This window comes from Prinia subflava, chromosome 4 (genome assembly GCF_021018805.1).
Source record: "Prinia subflava isolate CZ2003 ecotype Zambia chromosome 4, Cam_Psub_1.2, whole genome shotgun sequence".
Taxonomy (NCBI): Eukaryota; Metazoa; Chordata; class Aves; order Passeriformes; family Cisticolidae; genus Prinia; species Prinia subflava.
In genome coordinates this window covers 17,544,542-17,563,111 of record NC_086250.1, presented here as the reverse complement: position 1 = coordinate 17,563,111, position 18,570 = coordinate 17,544,542, and the positions used below count along the sequence as shown (strand labels likewise).

The 18,570-nt window shown below is 37.3% G+C and overlaps 1 protein-coding gene across 2 annotated transcripts; it reads left to right on the top strand.

Annotated features, from left to right (window-relative positions):
* Positions 1 to 1,664: 1,664 nt before the first annotated feature.
* On the top strand, positions 1,665 to 16,644 carry WASHC3 (WASH complex subunit 3). Of its 2 annotated transcripts, none has more exons than XM_063395698.1 (7): positions 1,665 to 1,821; positions 3,278 to 3,376; positions 5,633 to 5,698; positions 6,899 to 7,027; positions 8,561 to 8,668; positions 11,909 to 11,973; positions 14,935 to 16,644. In XM_063395698.1, exons 1-7 carry the CDS (start codon positions 1,771 to 1,773, stop codon positions 15,017 to 15,019), a joined length of 603 nt encoding a protein of 200 aa, XP_063251768.1. In that variant the 5' UTR covers positions 1,665 to 1,770; the 3' UTR covers positions 15,020 to 16,644. The 2 variants fall into 2 exon arrangements, with proteins under 2 accessions (XP_063251768.1, XP_063251767.1); XM_063395697.1 differs by having other exon boundaries at positions 8,558 to 8,668.
* Positions 16,645 to 18,570: the final 1,926 nt, after the last annotated feature.

The window sequence follows — 18,570 nt, the reverse complement described above, 5'->3', positions numbered from 1 at the left end:
AATAAGAACCTTGTTTTTTAAAAAACAAGAACCTTTTCACATCATCTAGCATGGGTGCTGGTGAAAGATAATGTTTTCAAATCGTACACACTATAAATCTGGATGTTATCACTCAATTATTTTTTATAAATCCTCTCCTTGGGAGTTCAGTGATTTATGTTTACAGCTGAACAAGATAGTTCAATTAAAACTTTTTAAAGAGGTTTTGGAAAATTTGGATCATTTTGTTCTGTTCTGTTTTTCACTTTCCATATCCTGCATTTTCTAACTCCAGCTGAAAAAGTGCTGTGTTGCACTTTTCTATGCAGTATTTTTGGGCAAATTAAAAGCAGGAAGTACCAGAAAGTTCACAGAAGAGCAGCATATTCTTGGGAGATTTCTTATCCAGCTTTACAGACCAAGACATTCAGATAAGATCTGACTATGCATTTACATTAATTTTCAGTGCCATTGCCTGGGAAAATTGTATTATAGACTCTTTACGATAAACAAGACTAATGCTTCTTGAATATAATTTAGTTGGAATGTTAAGGTAATTAAAATGGCATCATAACTTATTTAAGTTAAACAAGCCGTTGCCCAACATAAATTTGCACGACTCCTATAAGTTAGGAATTGAAAGCTAAATCCGCTGAATTTTGTAGGTTAGCCTGCTGCTCTTCCTTTGGGAGAAGTGAGAAACTGAGCCAACAACATGTCAGTGCTCCAAAGCAGAGTATGAATCACAAGTTGTTCAATAATTCAATTAGTATGGACAAAAAACTTTGCCATACTATCTTAGTAAGAGAGCAGTAATGATGTGCGTATGACAGCAGGTTAGTAATAAATACATTGTGAAAATAATAAAGTCAAAAAAGCTGCTTTAGTAAATAAATGAGAATTTAATGGCAACTTGAAGAACAGAACGAAGTGCTTTGTGTACAGCCACCACTGATTCTGCATATGGATTTGTAGAATGCTCTGGCAAACTAATGATTTGGAAGTAAACTGAGAATTTTGGAAAATGTAAAACCAAAATTAGCATAGTACATTTGGAGTCTAATCTTCAAAGTATTACAGTAACTCGCGTGTCTTTATTCATCTCATAACAAGAGAAGTTTTCACCTGACAGCTTCAGACTGTGATGGTCTCTTAACTGCCCTGAATTATGGAGAGTTTATCAAACGCAGCAGTATTTAGATGTAACCATGGAGAATTTCCACAAAATATGGAAACCCACCACAATCTATTCGGATTTACTGCTGTAGACAGGGACTCCAGATCACCCCGAATTTGTCTCCTTTGGAAGAACTTGAGGCTATTCAGTGCTCCTATTTTTGCTCCCCATATCCAAAGTGCGGCTCTTCCCCACTCAAATTATGCGTATGAGCACAGGAACGATTCCTTCACTGGCTTTTCTCGCTACTTCCTTGCCGTTTGACCGCAGGGGACGCCGCTTCCCAAGCAGCACTATGCAAGGCCTCGTCCTGAGGCCTGTGGAGCGGTGCGTGGTGTGACCCGCCCTGCCACGGCCGGGCCCCACAGCGGCTGTCATCACTTGCATCGCAACATGGGCGCCAAAGAAGGCGCCCCAGGAGCTCGGGGTTTACCCTCGGGGTTTGTCCCGGGGCACAGCCGGCCATGAGGGCTGCAGCAGGACTGCGTTTCCCAGGAGGAAGCGCGGGCGGCGGGCGCGCCCCGCCCCGCGGAGCTCGGCGTTTGTTTCCGGGCCGAGGCCGCGGAGCGGGGCCGAGCTGCGGAGTGGGGCCGCGCCCGCCCCGGCCCGCGGGCATGGACGAGGACGGGCTGCCCATCGTGGGCTCCGGCATTGACCTCACCAAGGTACGGGCTGCGCTCGCCCGGCGCTCCGGGCTGCCGCTCCTCCCCCCGGCGGCTGCGCTGGCCCTGGTGCTGGGCGAGCCCCGCGTCCCCCCGGCCCGGCCCGGCCCGGCCCGGCGGCAGCGGGCGAGGGGAGCTCCCGTGCGGGGACGAGCGGGCCCCGGCCCTTACCTGTGTCCCCAGCTGTTTTCCGGAGACGTTTTGCTTCAAGTTCAGTGATAACGTTATATTTAAAGACTAAGCCGTTTCAAACATCGATCTGGGACGCAAATCCCATGCAAAGCTGTTTATTCATTTCTTTTAATGTTGCGGAAACTTTCTTTTTAAACTGAGTTTCCTCAATACAGAGCATAAAGATAGGACAGTTCCAATTGACCCAGTGATTCTTCCATGCTCTGTGCCACCCCACAGAGATCTGCTAAAGTCATAAGCACTTCTTGGCGATCTTTGGAACCCCAGAATTTAACTTCAGCAGATGCTATTGTGCAGTGCAAAGGCTGAGGGCTTGAGATAGTAGCAACAAAAATCTCACAAAAAGTCAAGATGTTTTAAGATAACTGTAGTGAATTGTATATTGATAAATCAGCGACTAAGAGACCAGAGAGTCACTGTATTCACAAAAATAAGTGCAGTAGAATCTTGGCTGCTAATAATATTCCTTGTAAATCTACTTAAATCAATGGCGATTTCATAGGCTAATTTCCTCTGTGAAGGTTAAGACTTGAAGCAATTGGCCAAGGTTATTAACCCCGAGGCAGCAAAATTTTATACATAAACTTTGGTGTGAAATTTCCCGATTCCAGTCTTCTGTAATGGTTTAAATTAAAATGCCAACTCCATGTTACAATATGACCACCATTCTTTCTGGCAAACATAAGATTCTACATTTTAGTCTGAAAAGTATGTGAGCGTTGAAACTGATTTGGAGGATAATTTTTGATAGGTAGTCTGGACTTGCAAATGAGAACCAGTAGGGTTCTAAATACTTAGACAGCAACATCACTACACTTTAGTTTTAGCCATGGTGTTAGTTGTAACTGAGTGTTAGTATGGCTGGCCAAGTTTGCTTTTCCTTGTTAAACTCCAGAAGGAAAGATTCTTATTTCCTCACTGCTCTGAAAAAACATTAACACTGATTTTCAGGAATAGTCACAATTTCATCTAAATGTGTTTTCTTCAAGATAACAATCCTTAATTTTGTTGGTGTTGTTGCCTTTTCTATGTGTCCTGTAAATTCTCAGCTGTCATGTTAGTAGATCTTTAGCGGCAAAGGATTTGTGTGAATGCATATGTGTATTAGAAAGTGGTTTGTGTATGTATACATTCATAGCAGGCACACGTAAGACAGATTTCCAGATAATTTTTTCTTTAAAAATGTGCATTTTTAACAGCTATTTCAATCCAAATGTGAAAATTGATATTGATGTGTAACCTAATTTTCTTCTATTTTCTAATACAGGTTCCTGCTATTCAGCAGAAAAGAACTGTAGCATTTCTAAACCAGTTTGTGGTTCACACAGTGCAGTTTCTCAACCGCTTTTCTACTGTTTGTGAAGAGGTATGTTTATTATTTTCCTCTGCCCCTTTGTACAATTTGAATAATTCAAGAAATGAGAACCATTGATTTAAATATTTTTGATGGTAGCTTAAACCAAAAAATGTAGTTTGCTCTCTGTTCAAGTTTTCTTTTGAGTAAGTGCTTAAGACAGATTTTTTTTCCCAAGAGATCTGCATGAACTCTTGATTGTGCCACACTCAGTCCTGTTTCCTTAAACTTTTGCATTTGGAACAGTCTTTGAACTTTCTGATACAGGGAATTTATTCTGAGCAGCTTCATCTCTAGCTCTTATCTTGTTATGAAAGAAGGATGCCATGTTTTTGTGGTGCATCAAAACTTACTTTCAGATTTTATCACCTTTAATTTAAAAGAGTGATACGCTAAGCGCTGAACATAAATAGTTCTTGTGTTGAAAAAAGGACATTTTTGGCAAGTGATTAGTATAGAACATGAAGTCCTTAACTTCAGTTTCAGGTAAAAAGACAGAAAAATAAAAATATTTAGGATTAGTAAGTTTATGCGATGACTTTAGAGTCAATGGAAATACACCAGACCAACAAGATTAGAATTGTCCACTGAACAGGACAAGAGCCCTCCTTGTAAAAGGAGTGTTTTCTAATGGAGCTTTGAGTGTAACCTTTTTGTCTTTAGAGGGTATTTTGTACTTTTTCTTAGTATATTCAACAAAGAATGCTATACAGCTCTAGCCAGCTGAGCTATAGCAGCAGTCAAATCCAATTAGACTAAGCCATGTAATCTGAGAAATTCTGTTATTTGTTGATGAGGTTTGAAGCCAGACCCGTGACAAGTATAAAATTTGGCTACTACATGAATATATGGAGCTTCAGAGGAAAAAAAGTCATTTTTCCTAGGTTTTAAACTTGTAACTTGATAGGTGGGACAGTGTAACCACTTGATGATGCTGTTGTCAGTTGTCCAAAAATGCAGTTGTCACCTGATCTCAGTATTCCCTCTTCCACAGGCCCTGTGGGAATCAGAACACCTATATTTAAAGCCACCTTGAGCACACAGCAGTGCTGTGAAGTCTGCCTAATAAAACAGTTATTAGTTAACCAAAATGTGTTGTTACCCAAGAGACTAAATAGTTGCTCTATATACTTCTTGAGAAGTTTTTCGTATTCGTGAAGTACAGAAGTGTTTTTAATGTGAAAGGTTGTGGTGTAAGTCAACAGAAGCCAAGAAACTCAAAATCAGTGCTGACACCATCCTTAACTCTAAATTTATTGGCTCTTGTCTAGTCAAATAGACCCATAAAATTGCATAATTGTCTTTTGTACATCTTTCCTCCCCCTTATCCAGTTAAATGTAGGACACATAGTTCCTTCCAAGAGGAACTGACTCCTCTTCGTGAACAAAGGACCATCTGTAAACAAGTCAGTGCACTATCCAAAATGACTAACTCCTGTCAGTCTCCTTCTACTTTTTCTAGCATATTGGCAGAACTGCCATTTTCTTAGGGTGTTAAAGTTCTGCTTCAGAGCCAGGCAGAATCTTGCCAGGGTGCCAGAAAGCTGTCAGAGTGGTACATATCTGCCAGCCAGCACTCTAGCCAACTTCACTTGGACAGGTCTGGTGGAGTATGGGAGTGATTAGTTAAAAGACTGGCAGTTCTTATGGAGTAATTTAGAAAAGTTGTATTTGAAGTTGTATTTATTTGTATATATTTATTTAAGTTGTATTTAGAAAAAAAGTCAAAATTTGATTGAGGTGCACCTGGAGCATATAAAGTGTCTGGTGAGTTCTGATTCATTGTGGATTTTAAATGTACAGGACTTTGAATCACCTGCTGTATTAATTATCAGATTTTTCTCTTTGTATTTGCTTAGTTACACACACATCATCACTTTTCATCTTCCACATTTGGAAAAAGCTTTGAAGAAAGATCTTTTGGTAACTGGGAGAGTACCATATGTCTACCATTATTCTCCAGTTGCCCAAAGTAATGCCCTATTTACTTTGGCTTTCTTTTGTACATAGTCTGTCTTCAGTTCTGTCATTATGTGGGAAAACCAACTGCAGAGTAAAATTATTTAAAATTTGTGCTACTGCAGCTACTGTACTAAAAAGGGTTGTCATTGCTTCATTTATTTCATAATGTGATAATCTCATTTACACTGTACTCTGCCTTCAGCAGGGAGAAGACCAAAGTGATTTTTTTTAAACTAGATGCTAACTGTTTTATATGTGCAAATGTATAGGGCAGTGTTTTCACATCCTAATTGTTTTCTGTTATAGAAATTGTCAGCACTCTCTCTCCGTATCCAACAAATTGAAACCACGCTCAATATTCTGGATGCAAAGGTTTGTATGGATCTAGACTTCATCTTCATACAGTGACAGCCCCGTAGATTATGTGAAATACTTTCCTTTTTACACTCTGAATTGAGCAAATAAGTTTTCATAATGATTTGAAGGAGCTAATATAAGATCCTGATATCAGAAGTTCTCTCTTTGGTGTATATACTGTGTAACATTTAAATATGTAGTTGATACAGAAGAAAAGAACCAACAGTACCTAGTGGAAAATTTGAGTTTTTTAAGCATGTGGAACAGGAAAGGAACACTTTTTGCCATACAAACTCTAATAAGTAAATTCTTACCCCCTTTGTAAAACAAAAGTATCTTTTTATGTTACTGGACTGTAAGGACTTAAGCTGAAGTAAGTAGCTGAAATAGATAGAAGCCTTGCAAATTTTTTGATATTGAAATGTGACCTGAACTGGATCAAAGCTAATGTAAATGTATTTATCTTCTTTAGCTGAAATGACAAAAGGATATAATCCGTGGTCTTATATAGGAAATATAATATATCATTTACTAGAAGAAAAAAACCCCAACAAAATCCAGAAGTCAATAAATCACCCACTATAAAATTTTAAGAAGTTCTTCTTTCAATAATGATGGAGGGAATATTGGGGAAATTTTTGTGGGGAAAAAATATTTTAGTAATACAGACAGTGCTTACTAACTCATTTGTTTCAAAACATGTAGGAATGATCTGAATTGATGATTTATTTCAGAATTCTTCATGTTAAATAGAATACCCTTCAAATTGATTTGAGGTGTGTTTAATATCACTTCACAGCATTTCCTTAAAAAAAAAGTGAAAGATGTAGAAAATTGAAAAATTTGTAACCACTCTCCCATCTGTTAGGTGATAGAGCTGTTCTTGCCATGATTTCTTTCACTGTAGGGGAAGTAGCAGAGATTGCATGACTCTCATGTGGTTGATAAGTGCAGTAGCAAAATGCTGGGAAGGTGTGGAAGCCTTTCCTGTTCTGCAACCCTGTGTTAACAGTGAAAGTTTTTATTGTAGCTGGCAGCTGAATAGAAAGCTTTTTTTTTCCCAATCAAAATACCAAAAATAGGAGCAAAAAGTTACAATTTTACTAATGTAAACCTACCTGGACAATAAGTGGTAAGCAGTGTGCTGCAGATTTTGTCATGCATGTAGTCTTATGAGGTGCTTGTTGCTTATTTGATGATGTTTTCTGCATTCAGTTATCCTCAATTCCTGGCCTAGAAGATGTCAAATTTGAAGTGTCCAGTGCAAATGTGAACAGTGTTGAAAATGGTCCTGTGCCCCAGGCTGCTTCAGATCAACAGACAGCTGGATCACCTCAGTCTGGAGTAAGTAATGTAGCATAACTCATACCTTGAAGGAATAGAGCTCTCCAGGTCAAGTTTTTAATGTAATTTCAAGTAGATAGAAGAAGCAAGTCTATTGGAAGTGAGCAATCAAATGTAAAAGTCTAAGACTAGGCTTTTCTCTCCTGGCACTGTTCTAACAAGTGACTTAAAGGCTATACCCTTTCTTAACTATGTGACTTAAATAATTAGAACTAACTTTAATGCTACATTTCTCCTTCCTCTTCTTCAATCACACTAAAAATATGAACATGAATTACATCAGGGGGCTGGGAAGGTCATGAATAAAAATAACAGTTCAAATCACATCATTGCAGGTCTTGTCTCATTTCTTCAGAATGTGAGCTTTTAGCTCAAATTAGAATTTCTAGCATGCTTTATTCTAAAGAGTTTATTACATTGAAGATATTCTGTATATTATCCTCCATGCACAGAAAATGCCAGCTGATTAGAAGCAATCAGCATTAAGATACTATTCCTACAATGAACTTTTTGTCATTTTGGGGAGTTCAATGTATGTGATTGGTTATTTTCTTAACCTAGACATTTAGATCCTGTGATCACCATTTAACTAATTGAGGCTTTCTGGCCAATTTGTAGATTGAGTTCTTTTCCCAGTTTCCTCTTACAGTTTCTTCTCATGGACTGCTCAGTTCTGATCTCTGCTCATTCTCTTATTTGGTGGAAGTTGCTGTGGAGAAGCAGTAGCTGGAGCACTGTGCTGCTTTTGTCTGCCTCAAGGATTGTAACTCTGATTTGCAGGCAGCAGCAGGAGAGACACTGGGCAGCATTGCGTGTTCCAGCCACGTTAGAGGTTGACTCACCATGAGTTCATTTGCTTTAAAATGTTCCTCCTCTCGGATGCTAAAGTATATAAAGTATATTTCAGTATATAAAGTTCATACATTTCTGAAAGGATGTTCCCAATGCTGCTGTCAAGTGATTAGTTATGTAGAAAAAATACAGCTTTCTGTGTTTTTTTTAATAGTACTAGAACTTCTTGTCATTTTTCTTTTCTTTTAAATCAAATACTTTCAAGGAAACTTTGATTACATTATATTTTACTTTAAGTAATGTTTTATACTCAAAAGTATAGTTTAGAAGTTACATAATCTGTATGAAACTTGTCAGAGAATCGAGTATTTTGAGGAAAAAAGGCATTGGACTGCTGGAGGAGGTTCATAGATAAACTCCTCATAAATGTTTTTTATAAAAAGACCTTTTACATTTAGTACTGTGTTATTCATTAAATACAACTTAACAAGATTATTAGGGTCTTTATGGTTTTTTATGTGTTGTTCAATAACTTAAAATTGTATCTAAAAGTAGAAAGTAAAAGTAGAAAGTGAACAACAAGATCTAGGAAACCTCTGATTTTGTGAGTGTAGATCAGAATAATGTTGATGAAGAAGAGTTGCACTTTACCCTAAAATATCCAGCTTTATGGATTGGAATCTCTCCATGGTGTGGTGTGTACACGTAACCATTAAAGGGTTTGTTCTTCATATACAGCAGAACAATACACAAGAGGAAGGGTTACAGAAAACAGAGGTGGTAACAGAAAATGTCACAACTGTGGCCAAGGACCCAAGATATGCCAGATATCTCAAAATGGTCCAAGTGGTAAGTCAGTTCTCATGTCATTCTTTGGCTAGGATGTTATTTTTTGGTGGAATGTACCACACAGCTGTAAGTGAACCTTAAATGTCTGAAAACATATATTGCAACAGTAAGCTTTAAGGTAGGATAACATCACAATATTCTTGCACATCTTCTCTTATAAATGAATTAATGTAATACATTCTCTCAGCTTCTGGCAAGATCTTTCTACAAAATTCTGCTGGTAGACTTGTGAACTGAAGGTGTGAAATGTGTAAATGCAAAGTGATATTAGCTGGAGGCACAGAAGATGGCACTGAAAGTGGAGCTGTCCTGGCAAACTGGAGTCATTCCCTGCATATACACTGATTACAGGCTGATTCTGCTGTAGGGTACAAGATACAGCTTTGCAAGTATAGTCCAGAACAGGAGTATTTGATATTTCTGTAAGGACCAAAATACAGATACAAGGATTGCTTGGCTGTCTGGTTCCACTCCAGTTTCCTATTATTCGTGATGCAGGTTTTGTTTACATCTTTATCTGTGATCTGTGCTACAGATAAATGGGAAATAAATTATTGTAATCTCACTATTAACAAGTGTGAAATCTAATGAAGGAATGAGGTCAATGGGAGACTATTTGGGATATTTTTAAGAGGTCACTTCACATCCACAAACTTAAAAATGAGATTAGAAACAAAGAGTTAATTTCAATTTCTTTTCAATTTGTCAGTGGAAATTTTCCTCTAAAATATATATTATAATATTGGCAAGTATGACTGTGTCATGATATTAATAAAATGTTGCTTATGTTAAAACTAACTTCATGGTTTCACTCAGTTTTCAGAGAAATTATTACAATTGGTTTGCTTCATCCCTTGAATGATGTTCCAAACTTTATTTTTCACTTGAATCACAAGTTGGCACTTTATGGGTAGCTTATTACAGACCATTTGGAAAACCTAACAGTGGGATAGTAGCAGAGAGTAGAACACTGTGTTACTGTATTGATTTAGTGCCAGACTTCGGAGTGGATTTGAAAGTGCTGGATGGTCTAATTACTCAGAAATTTTTTTTTTGTGACTGCTAGAGGAGTGAGATCTCACTTTCCACATTTCTCCTGTGTACTGGCAGTTCTTGGTGACTCCTCTGCCAGTTGTAAACAGTGTGGTAGGAAAGTCAAACTAACATACTACAAATTAATATGTGTTTTTGTCTTTGCCAAACTTGTCTCCTTGTCCGGTCAAGTATTTCAGTTAGTGTCATTTATTTGCCCAAATTAAGTTTCTAGTTGAAGATTTGTTTGAACTGATAATTTATTTATTACTCACAATTTTTGTAGTATAAAAGAGCAACATTCTGCACTAAAAGTAGCTCTTCCGTGAAATTGTGACAAACTCATTTTGGTGGAGTGCAGTTGAGGATACTAAATTCTTACTTTTTAAGATTTACAACAGTATTCCAAGAAACCATACAAAAGCAGTACCATATTTGCAGATTAAAATTTAGGAAAGCGTGAAGGGTAAAGTAATTGTAATGCACTGATTGTATTATAAACAGATATAGGTACAATCTTAATTGTTGTCCTTCAGATAAGACGCCTAAAAGGGCATTTTGATTAAACTTCAGATTAGTTTTGTGAATCTATGATACGTGAGGGTACTGAGAGGATTTTTTCTCAGAGATTTTAATGCCACAGTGTTGGAATAAAACATACTCCAAGTGTGAACATAAAAACAACCCATTCTTTGAAGTCCTATACCAAGTTCCCTATGATTAAAATCAAATATGAATTCTACTTTGCCTGATCTGATTCAATTCTGTTTCACTTGGTTTGAGTTGATGTCTAAACAACTCAACAGTGACTTCTAAGGTAGGGAAAAGTACCCTAAGAGCAGTCAAGCAGGGGGAAAGCATTAGTACAAGATGGTGTGTAGACACAAAATCCCTGGTGTCCAAATCTATACTAGAATGACTGAATTTTTAAACCATCATGAAATAAATAAATACTCAAAATATTCACCTTGTAATGCACAGTAGTTGTGAAGTACTGAGATGTTCTTTTATTTCAAGCTATTACACTGCAACTATTTGAGTGACCTTTTTTGACATTATGCCTGATAGATTGCTGGAACTGTGCACCTGTGTGTGTGCTGGTCCACAGTGCTCATGCACAAGCCTTGATTGTGATTCTTACTGTGGAGCTGTCACTAGAGTCACATCTTTCTCTGGAACATTAGTCATGGCTGCCCTTTATTTTAGCACTATTCTACTTGCTTTTGGACAAAGATACTAGTCCTACACCACTTTCCATTTAAAATTTCTTAGACCACCAGTAACTTTGTCCCTTTTGAATCAGAAATTGTATCTTTGTTTGGTTTGGGGTTTTTTCGCATATCCTATATTGGCATGGAGTGATCCAGATGGTATTTCTGATGGTTTCCAACAGGAGATGGCAAAGCAACAAGTTGCCTTTGAGCAGCTCTAGTGGAAACATAGGAGCAGTTTGTTGAAATGTATCTCATGACAGGATGTGGGTCTTGGTTATGTGATCCAAGATAAGAGGATGTTCAGGTGTTGATGAATAAAATAAAGTGCAGAAGCTGTGGAAGGACTTGCAGTGAAGGGAAGGAATTTTTTTAACACATACATAATTGGCTGAAATCTGTCCACAAGTCACAGGAGATTTAAGCCTGTTTGCACAAGCAGTTGCATTCAGAGAAGTCACTTTTAAATTGTGCTTCTATTCTCATGTCCTGTGTGCCTTTTTCTCCATGCTTTTTAGACGTCTCCAGTTTTTAGCATTGCCTTAAGAGATCCTTCTGGAGTGGTGGCAGATGCGCTTCCCTGGTTTTCCTCTCTCTCGGATATACTTTCAGCGTGCCCAAGTCTTTCCTAGCACAACTTCTCTCCTGTCTTTGTGCTACTTTGTGCTTTCTCCACATTCTTACCCATACAGATAACTTCAGCTTCATGATTTTGTCTGCATGAATTGCAAATACACCTATCCAGTCTTGATTCTCTCCCTGCAACTTTCTCTAGATGTTTTGCCATAAATATAAGATGGATTAAAAGGGCCTTTAATCTCAGTCATTTCTTGCTTCTAGGCTCATATTGATGGCAACTGAGATTATTGTTCCATGCTGTTGTTTGAGAAGTGACATGCATAAATTTATATGAAAGAGTGGTTTAAAAGTACCTGTGTTATTTAACTCACCTGTTTGTGTCCAGTAGTTTTATATTATTCTTTCTCCTGCAACACAGGGTGTTCCTGTAATGGCAATACGAAACAAAATGATTTCTGAGGGGCTAAATCCAGATCTTCTTGAGTAAGTAATTTGTGATTCCCTGTAGGGCTGCAGTGCAACTGTGTGTTTAAAAAACTTGGAAAAATGTGCTTAGAAAAGGTTGTTCAAGGTGGTGTGAGCTGTAGCAGTGACAAGCTCACATTTGACAATGTGCATTTGGCAATGAGGACTCAAATAAAAGGTCAGTAGCCATTTTCACTGCCCTGCTTTCAACACTCCAATAAGAAAATGTCATTATTGTAGAGTAGCAAGAACAAACTCAATCTTGTTTTGCTGGATGCATGAGGGACAACACAGTTGTTTCCAGATTCCCTCAGTAGATTGAGTGTACAACTTGAGTTCAAAATTGACAGTGTAAATTGAAGTCAGCAGTTTAAAATTTTTGGCTGTTGATTGAGTTAACCTGATGTGAAGACTACTAAGAATAGATAGTAATTTTCAAAGCTTCTTGTCTGGCCATAAACATTAATTTTAGTCTTACTTTACAGTTGACATTTAATTTAGTTCTACTGTATTATTTCACAGAATTTGTTAAACTGATGAAAGTATTAACTTTCCTTCTTACACTATAGACACCAAAATGTTTTGAAGTATTTTTGCATTCTTTTCAGAAACTGTCAGGGTATTTAAAACCATTTTACCTTTCCAGTGAAGTATTTTTACATTTTGTAAAGACTTATTCTGAAACTAGCTACTTGTTAAATAAAATAACCTGAAGTATCATCATATGATTAGTCACTTTAGCTCCCAACTACTTCCTGGTCTAGATAAGCCAAAAGTATTTATTCCTCAGGGTTTTTTTTTACTGATTGAATGAAAAATAAAGAAAAGACCCTATGCAAGTTGGAAATAGGTTTAGCAAATATGGGGTTTCTATGTATGTTAAATGTATTGTATTTTTTGCTGTGCTTTCAAGTCCATACCTTTTTATAAATGCTGTTATTTCTTCATGTTTGGGTGGATCTTTATAGTAAATAAAACAAAAAAAAAATAGGGTAAGATTTCAAAAGCTATTTTTTTAGAAGTGTCTGCTTTTTGATTGTCTATTTTGCCTTAAGACAGAAACATTACTGTGGATTGAGGCCCACAGAATATATTTAGGGTTAGACCTCAAAATCCATCTTCAAAGATCTGTGCAACAGTAATGCTTAGTCAGATTTTCCTTAAAGTGTAATTGGTTTGAAAACTGATTAAAGAAAGTTAATTATTTGGCCAGGTGCATAATGCGAAACATGTTAGGTACCAGGGGTGACCTTTCAATATTCTTGCTTTCTTATCTTGATATTATAGGCTTCTTCTTTTATATGTCATGTGAATCTTGCCATTCACACCACATTTCTTGGGTCTTCAGCTTCCTTAGGTCTGCTCAGTCAGTCCCATAGAAAATTAGGAAGATGTACACATGGCTGTCTGTCTGCTCAGTCACTTACTGCAGAGGCCCCAGCTCCTTGCCATTGGCTGAGCATGGGTTATTTGTGGTTATAGTTGTGCTAATTCTAATGATACAAGATTGTTTCTACACTCTTCCCTTGGCTTTTCCACCTTGGTTATTGCTCCTTTCTCAACTTCTCACAGCGTTTGGTAACTGCCTGTTCTACCAAGCTCCCAATTTACATACCTTTAACTTTTGTTTCTTATCCTTTCTCTCTTGCCTGTCTTCAATTCCAGAAGAATTTGTCCTGCTCTCAGGAACTAAAGGAATTCCAGCACCATCTTCCTCTTCTTAATAAATGAGAGGTTTTGCACTGGTCTCTCCAGATCACACGTCTTTGCACAGCTCTTCTGTTTTGTCATTACCACGGAAACAATGAATAATATTGTGAAGTGGTATTTGCATGAGAAAGCAAAGGCTTTCTTCATTTGTTTTAGAGGTGTGCAGTAGGGAGGGAGAAGGCTCTTCTGCAGTTCTTTAACACACTTCTCATCTTTGCACCAAGAATGTTTAGGAACACTTAAAAGTTACCTTAGGGATTCCCCACAGAGAAATTATACTAAACAGAACTAATGTTGGAAAAGAAATTCTATATCCCCAAGATAATAAGAACAGGATGATTAATACAACTGTCAGCTTAGTTTAAAATGCAGTATTTTATCCAAGAGATGTTAGCTGTCATACAGGAAGTGAGTTTCTCTGAATGTCATTTACCCCTGAGAATAATTATGTGTGTATTTTCTATACCTTGCTTTCAGCCTTTATCAGGCTCTGTATTGCTTGTATGTCAAATTGATTACATACTGAGGAGGGAGAGTCCATGGAGAGCCAGCATCTTCAGGCAGTAATGTTAGTTGGTTTTCAGATGGCTTGCTTCTCTCACGTTCATTTCCAATAGATTCCCCAAGCAAACATTTTGCCACAGTGTTAAGATACATCCTAAATATTCTCTTTGAAGCTAAATACAAGAGGTCTGATCATTTGTAGTCAATAAAAATCCCATGGCTGCTCTTGCATGTCAAATTTAACCCAATGTTCTAGCCAAATTCCACTCTGAGTAATTCTTTTTTGCTTCACTAAATTATCCCTGCAGTTTTAGTTGGATACAATATTGTTCATTTCCTGTCTTATTTTTTTCATGTACTATTTACACTGCTCAATGGTGTACAGAATGTTCCTTTCAGCCCTAGAACCTCTGAAGACTGAAAAAAAATTGAATTAATCATTATTGCCTGCTTTCAGCTCTTTCTACAAGTGTTTGCCACTTCTTAATGATCTGTCATCATTTCTGATGGCATCAAAGGCATGCATTCACACTGGTGTCTACAGAGTTTTGATGTCCAGTGAGTTACAGTCTCTAGTGTTTGCCTTTCAGTTGTAGGTGAAGCAATACCACTAAGGTGTGAGTTTGTGAACCATAAACAGTTTATGTGTGAAATGTTGTGGCAATGAAGAGCCTGCAGTTGTCGTGCAAGGACAGTGGTGTTACGTGCTGAGCTGCTTGTGTTCTCAGCTGGATGTGCAACACAGAATGTTTTTGTTGCCTGCAGGACCCCAGATGCCCCTGTGCCTGCCTGGGGAGATGATGGCAAAGCAGAAGACAGTTCTGACAGTGAATCTTCATTCAGTGACTGAGGAGATTGATTTCAGCCTTTGGAAACCTCTGTTAAGTGCTCACGTGTTGTGCATCACATGGGTGACATGGTTTATCTGGTGGCGTTTTTAGGAGCTAAGATCCTCCATGTTCTCTTCTGGAACATTTGAACAGGCAGCATGTTTCAACCTGAACCCTTCCATGATGAAAATGAATCATGAGATCTTGCAGTTTCTGATTCTGATGAAATTACTTTGTAGAGATCTAAGAATTCCACACCTCTAAACCTCCATGTCTCTAAAACTGCATTCTGGTCATTGTTAGATTTTCTGTTTAACACATTTAACCTGTGTTGCCTTCTTTCTGCCCCATAACATAAAAGTAAATTAACTTTGGAAAATGAAAGTGTTTCATTGATGAACTGTACTTTTTTATCAATGTCCTATATCTGCAGTGATGCAACAAGAATTACATATGTCAGCTCTCTTATGGTGACTGCAAATCAGTGATACTCAGATTTGAGAAAAACTAAAATACAAGTGAAAAATATATTGAAACCTATTTTGAATCTATTTTCAAACCATATTCTGCTATTCAGTGCCACATTAGAGTCTGTATGAAGCTGATAAAGGAACTCCTACTCATGAAGGGTTGATTTATCCAATTCAGGTTGCAGTGTTGTAGAAAGGTACAAACATGGCAAGGTTGATTTGAAAATGACACTGGGAAAAAAGCAAGGAGCTGGGAGATTATGAATGGAATCTCACTGCTTGTTCACTGTTATGTGGGTCAGTTGAAACCATTTGCTGACTTCCTTGGCCTTACTCAAAAGAAGCTGTGGCTGAGCAGTTTGCTCAGGCTGAGAAATCACCTCCAAATTGGTGCCTTTGCTGGTAATTTCAGCAAAGAAGCTAAAATTCAGTTTGTATAAGGATAAAACTGCCTTGGCACCTCTTGAGGCATGCAGTGAGGAGCAATATAAAGAAATGCCTGATGTGCCCTGAAGATTCCCCTCAAAATTACATGATGTACTCTGTGTCTCAAAAATGATATTTCATTAAAGAATCTTCTTTAATACAATTTGTTCCACATGAAATCCTTCACAATCTGTTTGAATTCCTCAGAATGTTGTGATAATACCGGAATGCTGTGTGCCAGGCAGTCATTAACTTTCTGGTATTTCACATTCTTTCTGTGACTAAGAGGAGACCAAAACTGAAACTCCAAGTATGTAAGTTTGTTAGCCTTTATGACTGAGTCAATAACTTCTCTCTTAGTTATTTGTGCCACTTCAGTAGGTTACCTGCTTTTATTTTTTCTGTAACTTAAGCATGGTTCACATTTAAGCCTAGTGACATATTCATGCTCTCCATAACCTGTAAATCAGAGTAATGCCTGAGTCCCTACAAAAGCATATATGCACTAGAGAATGTCTAGAGATGGCATTTCAATGATGGGTTAATTGCTATTGAACATTTAAAATATACTTAATAGTTAATACTTGGTAAAACACAAAAAAATTTAACATATTAGCAATAAATATTTCAAATGTAAATGTGATAATGTTATTTCAGAATGTATGTATTGAAACACTCATTTTTAAAATCTATATTTGAAAACTCATTTAAGCAGTCTGTATAATAAAAGCTATACTTTGTAAACCAAAGTTGTGGTTTTATTTTATTGCTATATCTTCTTCTAACCAAGACAATGAAAATTCTTCCAAAGTCTCTGTAATTGATGTTTCTCCAAAACTAGCTTTGCTGAAGTTGTACCAACCTGCTAGCCTAAGGGGAGAGTTTTGAAAATTGGGGTTTGGAGTTAGTTAACCCAGTGACACTCTGACTACAGGAGAACTGAACATCCCATAGCCACTGTTCTAAGAAGCAAATTTAAGGAAGGCTGAAATTAATGAGTATTTAATGTTTGATACTTTTGAACTGACATGAACTTATGTAGGGAAGTAGCATGCTTTAAAGAATTGAATTGAGACATAGTTAATTATTAAAGGAGTAAGCAAGGTTATCAAAAGACATTAGAGAAGGTATAACTTCAGTCGTTTGACATTCTGAAGAAACTTCATGTAAAATAATTTTAGTTTGAAAAAAAAACCCCTAAATTGTCTTTTACACCACTGCAGATACAGTTTTATGTGGAATGAAAAAGAAAGCCTCTGGCCTACAGACACTTGTTAAAATAAGGGTTAATTAATCAGTAATTATATATTTCACATAATAACAGTTTAATTAACAGGGATTGTGAATTTAACTGCTTAAGAATTGGATTATTGTTTTAAGGGTAGAAGTTTACTTTGGAGTAGGGTAACGTTGGTAAACTTGCAGAAACATTAAGAAAAGTCTTGCCACTTTGTCTCCTCTCCCAGTTGAGTGGTGACACACTTCACAGAAAGAATCTAAATGTCTAAATTGTGAGGAACTGGGAAAAAAAAAGATAAAACCATCCCCTTTTACATTCACTGTCTCAGCAGCTATAGTGCTTCCACTGCCTTTGGAGACTGACCACTTTAAGCTTTTCTGTTCCTAAACACATCCCTTTGCTTTTAAGCTGTAGCCAAATTCAGTCTGGGATGTTTCAGCTTAGGACCCACATGGAGCTATTAAGTATGGGAAGGTTGGTTTGAGACAGTTACATCAGCTGTGCTGGTGCTCCTTGATCTGCAGCAGTTTTCTAGAGATGTGGTGCTAACCCAGAAAGCTGGAAAGTCCTTACCCACAAGCTAAATACTATAAGCAGAGAATATTCCAAGGTGCTTGTTATTTGCCATCTGTTTTGGAATAAAAGATGGAGGGAGTATTTCAGCTTGGCAGCACGGTAATCAGATATATGTAATACTTTCAAGGGAAAAAGTCCATTTTTAAGAGACTTATTTTTAAAAGCTTCCAACAGCAATGAACTTTTAGAAGATACAGTATACATTAAGAAGTGTCAGTAATACACACCTCATGTACCCAAGTTTTGCATAGATTTAAACTCATTATCTGGGCAGTATTACAACCTGTAGGCATGAAAACTACTGTAGAGCATTTCTGGAATAACCACTGAATGCATCTGCTAATACTAATTATGTACTACTAGTAAACTATATATTCTTTATTTAAACAAACTTTTTTAACCCCATCACCATATTCCTCATTTTGCAGGTGAGTGGTAGTGCAGAATGCATAAAGGTCAGTTTCTTACTGATATTACAGGCATTTTAAATGCATGCAGATGCTCTGAGACTAGATGCATGTCTGTATTTTTGTAAGTAAAACCTCAAAAAACTATCAAAGGCAAAACCAACATCTGGACATGATGATAACATTATAGTAAAGTCCTGGTTTAGCAGTTGTAATCATTAATCTGTTCCCTCTCAAGTCTTCTGTTCAGCTACATTTGAAACGAAAATTGGTGGTTCTTTTTCCAAGCTGAGTCTCTTCCTCTCTCTTGTTTTTCTTTCCAGTGTGTGTTATTTACACCAGTGAGTAAGTGTATAGTTTGACGTTCTGTGAAAAAAAAAACAAAAACCAAACTATAGCCTGTACTTGGAAAAGGAGAATATCACTAAGATCAGCACTTTGAGCTGTGTGTG